This window comes from Arachis stenosperma, chromosome 2 (assembly GCF_014773155.1).
Source record: "Arachis stenosperma cultivar V10309 chromosome 2, arast.V10309.gnm1.PFL2, whole genome shotgun sequence".
NCBI lineage: Eukaryota > Viridiplantae > Streptophyta > Magnoliopsida > Fabales > Fabaceae > Arachis > Arachis stenosperma.
The window spans coordinates 67,446,761-67,451,540 of NC_080378.1; the positions used below are offsets into that span (position 1 = coordinate 67,446,761).

A 4,780-nucleotide genomic window follows, 5' to 3' on the forward strand; every position below is an offset into this window, starting at 1 on the left:
TCAACACATAAATGCATATGATGCATGACTGTCCTATGATTGATGAGTCTCATCTGTCAGTTATATAGCCAACCCGATAAGTCTTGGTAGCTAACTATTGTCCATTGTACTGTCTTTGTATCGTGCATTCCCAAAACTCAATTCATAAATATTCATAGAGAAAGTATAGGGAGCTAATGGAGTATCTATACAATGTGTACAATAGGGGTACAGGGATGTTCGATTCAATATCCCTGGTACCTGGATGATTATTCTGGATAGTATTGATGTATTGTGTTTGAGAAATTAGTAGTATTTTACTTTGGATGCTCATTTTTTTAACTCATATTGGGCCAAATAAATTGTCCATTGTACACATTGTACAAATACTCCATTGGCTTTCTAGCAGAATTCATATTCATAATCATATAACACACACCGGTGTATATCCACGGAGGTGAGCTCACCAAAAATGTCTAAGTGTCCGGCCATACTTACGGTATAGAGTCAGAAGAGTATCGAGCCACTATATTTTTTGGTATTTATTTTCTACTACCTTTTCTTTATTTTTTAAGTTTATATTGTATTTTATTTAAAATTTATTCCAAAATAATTTCTAATTTGTTCTTATACCTTAGAAGTATTTTCAGAATCAATTTAAGTTCTTTTAAGCTTTCAAAAACAATTTTAAATAAAAAATTCTAATCTCAAGCTAATATATTGCATTGCTCAAACTAAAAACTTGATATTTTTTTATGAGTAAACTACTAAAAAATACACTACAAAATTAATATTTAATTTTGGGAGTATTTTAGTGGAGGTTTTTGAAAACCTCTACAATATATTTTATTCATGGCAATTTAAAAAACCTCCACTAATAATTAATTCATTAAAATATAAAATTCTCCCCCCAAAACAATTTTTTCTTTTTGTGGAGATGTGAGGCTGGTTAGTGGAGAAGAGAACGGCGATGAAACCCTAAACTCTCTACCGCCATTTTCGCCGCCGTTTCCGCTTCCATTTTCGCCAACGGCGCCATTATCACTGCTGTGTCTGTTGCAGTAGTAGAGAGCTTCTGGATCGAGCCACCTATCTTATGAATACATTTTCAGATCTGTCTCTTTATACTGACGTTGCTGTCACTGTTGCCACCGCAGATTCTGCCGCCGTTGCCGTCGCAGTATATACCGTTGATGCTACCATAGTTGTCGTGGTACAACGCATTTTCAAATCTGTTTACTCCTGAGCTTCTTCTTCAACGCCGCTTTCTCTCACTCTAATTTTTCCTTTGAACTACCACTGGTACTTCTTTTTCTTCTTCTTCCCTATCAATTTGCTGATATTTCTTCTTTATTAGCAATAAATTTCTTTTCTGTCTCGCCTCCTCAGTTCATGATTCATACTTGTCATTTACCTTGCTTTATTATTACTATTATTATTAGTTCATAATGAATATAATTATGCGAAACTCAGGTAGTGACTATAACGGTTGGTGTTGTGAGTGTTGCAGTAGGGATTGGTCTTCCAGTGTTCTATGAGTCTCAAATTGATAATGCTGTCAACACCTATCTCCTCTCTCATTTACTTTATCAAATTACAATTTCAATTATTATTATTATTATTATTATTATTATTTCTTGCAGGCTAAGAGAGAAAACACGCATTGTGTGGTTGTGTTCTTTTATTTTACCATGAAGAAGAGGTATTTGTGCATTTTGCATATAACAGCAGACCTTATATTTCGTTTATAGGTAAAAGAAATGAAACAACAGGTGCTGTGAATACTTGGAACAGCAAATCATCTGATAAATGCCCTGATGGCCAAACATTGGGAACTTATGGTTCAGCAACTGTTGGATTGATTCTGATTTTTTCTGTGCCTCCTAGGTCAGTTTTGAGGTAAATTCAGGACACATTTTTCTTTTTATTTTTATGGAATAATATCAGAATATGTAACAAAACTTTAATTTGGTTGGTTTCAGAATTCAGTGGTTGCAATGCCTAGTTTATTAGTTCACTATTGGCAGAGGCAGAGCTTTGTAGTAGTGTGGTTTTGGTAGGTTTTGCAATGATGAATTGCCTAGTGATATTAGTATTTCCATTGATATTAGTGATATTAGTTTTGGTATACTAGTGTGGTTTTGGTAGCTTTGTTCCTTTAATATCTTGTATAAATTTTATTTTTGGATACGTGAAGCATAACTCCGTTTTACTGAGCATGCAAATTTGAGTTCTTCTAACTATATATTATAATTTTTAGTATCTCATTTCAGGTATACATTAATGACCATGGCCTTGTGAAAAAGTATAGGGATCTTCAAACTCATAGACACATACCATACAGGTTAGTATCCTCATTATTTCAAGATATTAAGGTTCATTATTTAAGTGAAAACTTGAGCAAAACAAAGCATGTAGTATTAAGGTTCATTATTTTGGCATCTCTTTAGCCAGCTTTAATGCCATTTTCTAGTGGAAGGTGGAAAGTTTAAAACTTAAGTTTTGGTAATATTAGAATATTTTATCTAATACCATCAAACCGTGTTCCACAAGTTCCACTTAACTTTTCTAAAAGAGTGCATTATGCGAATCCAAACCCAGTTACCCAAAACAGGAACTTAAGGAACCTGAGATTTATATTCAGTTTCAATATTTGAGTAAAAAGTCATGTTTGTCTTCCTTGTACAGGGAAAACAAGAATCTTACCGGTACAGCATGCTATGCAAGTGTCAACACTCATCTTGGAATTGGTGAGTGCTATTTTTGTACAGTTTATTCTTTCTTTTTCTTTTCCCTGTTGATAAAAAATTAGAAATAGGTTATTACATATAGTATTGAACGTTTCCAATTATCTGATTGTACTTTACTTTTCTGGCAGAACAAAGCAGAAGGGATGATCTGGAATCTCTTGGCTATGTGCTCATGTACTTCTTAAGGGGAAGGTAAGATAATCGACCAACATATCTTTTCTACTTGATACTGGAGTTTGGATGTTATTACAGTTGATGATAATCCTGTAGTTTATGCCTTTAAAGTGGTTCAAGTTCAATTTGGATTTTTATTTGATGTGCTCTACACAAAGGCTACTGTAATTTATACTAAAGCAGGCCTGTTTTTAAGATTGATGAGTGCCATATCCATAACATCAGCATTTGCTGCGTTCACTATTATTGTGAATGTTATTGATGAGACTTTTGTACTCTTTCATAGTTGAATCAATGGTTCCCTGTTTCTGCAATGAATGCAGTATGTTACCCTCCTGCCTGAAGGATTTTTCTTAGTATATCTGGTTATATAAGCAATTCATAAGATTTCAAATTTTGAGTTATTGAACTGTTTTATTAGTATTATTATTTATATTCCTTAGTGTGTAATTGTAATGATTATTGTTGAACATGCAGTGATGCCAGCAATGTATGAATATGGGAGTAGTAGTGAACCATCATTCTCAACTGCTACTCAGGATTCTTCTGCTGATGATGATTTCTCAACCGGGTATCTTCAGGATGTTTTCCTTGAATTCGGGGATCATTCCAAATGTAGGCGCTTGCTGCCAAATGCTGACAATCATCATGATCAACAATATTCCAAGACTAGTAGTAGTGATCTTGAAAAGGTATATTATATTTTCATCTTAATTATCAGTTTCAATAATTATATGATCTCTTCTTATATATTATTCTTCTTGTTCGTCAGAGCTTGTGGAACTTGAACCCCACATTCTGCATGAACCAGAATATAGAAAGCATTTTTGGACTTTCAGGTACTGCATGCTACAATGTTTATTATACTATTGCAAAGATCACAAATAAAAGAGCAATAATAATACTAATATAATTATATACTTTTTTTCTGATTATTAATTAGATGAGGACATAATAAGCACATTTTGGAGCAGAATAATGAGAGAGGAAGCAAAGATTCTTGTAGAAGAAGAGACAACAACAACAACTACTAATACCATATTATCAGGGAAAATGGAATTCATGGTGAGTCTTTTTCTTTGACTTGTATCTTAATACCATATTATAAAATTTCTATAATTCAACCTTAAAAGTTGTATGCACTTCAAGATTGACCTTGTATCCTTTTCCTATCAACTCAGCTTATGATTAACAGTGTGAGTTGGTTTTTGTTCTGTTTACAGTACAAAAGATTGGAGCATGAAGCAGAAGAAAAGGTACAAGCCCTGAAGGAGATTAGAGAGACAGTGAATCACAGGAATCATATAGATGGCAGTGTGAAATTGATTGGTACTTCATTATTTAGCTAGCTTTAGATTCAGCACTCATTCCATGGTTAGTACCACCATTGACAATACATTTGGTTTTTGTAGAGCAATTAGTAATTGACTCTCTAATTGATGTCACTACAGTAGAAGGATAACTTAATATTAGTGATATTTAAGCATAGTAAGAAGTGTATTATTTTAGTGATTACTAGTTTACAGAGGTTTACTAGTTTACACCTTTTGAAAGTTTTTTTCTGTATCTTTTATGAGAATTATGATTCATTTATGGGTAGCAGGCTGTTAATCTGTTTTTGATTGGATTGGCTTAACTTTGAAGCTTACAATTGTGTATTGAATTTAGTTGGATTATCTTGTTTTGTGGTGATTTTATGGAATTCCTAAATCGAATTGGTGTTTAAGACTTATCTTTGAGTGTGTTTACTATTTTTGATATTAAAAAATAAATTTTTAATTTGAGAGTATGTAAATGAGATGAGATTAATAAATGATTTGAAATTAAAAATAAATAAATAATTACAGAATTTGTGGAGATTTGAAAATTTCACAAAA

General features: G+C 32.6%; 1 protein-coding gene across 1 annotated transcript; it reads left to right on the forward strand.

Moving 5' to 3' along the window:
* Positions 1-874: 874 nt before the first annotated feature.
* On the forward strand, positions 875-4,547 carry LOC130960374 (uncharacterized). The gene is made up of 10 exons (XM_057885753.1): positions 875-1,281; positions 1,453-1,681; positions 1,774-1,878; positions 2,240-2,323; positions 2,668-2,729; positions 2,858-2,921; positions 3,381-3,595; positions 3,676-3,742; positions 3,847-3,968; positions 4,127-4,547. Exons 2-7 carry the CDS (start codon positions 1,671-1,673, stop codon positions 3,397-3,399), a joined length of 345 nt encoding a protein of 114 aa, XP_057741736.1. The 5' UTR covers positions 875-1,281; positions 1,453-1,670; the 3' UTR covers positions 3,400-3,595; positions 3,676-3,742; positions 3,847-3,968; positions 4,127-4,547.
* Positions 4,548-4,780: the final 233 nt, after the last annotated feature.

Excerpts from the sequence above, each read along its gene's own strand:
- LOC130960374 (XM_057885753.1), top strand. Across the intron at positions 1,879-2,239 it reads CCTCCTAGGTCAGTTTTGAG|TATCTCATTTCAGGTATACA; the intron begins GTAAATTCAGGA and ends TATAATTTTTAG. Across the intron at positions 2,730-2,857 it reads CAACACTCATCTTGGAATTG|AACAAAGCAGAAGGGATGAT; the intron begins GTGAGTGCTATT and ends CTTTTCTGGCAG.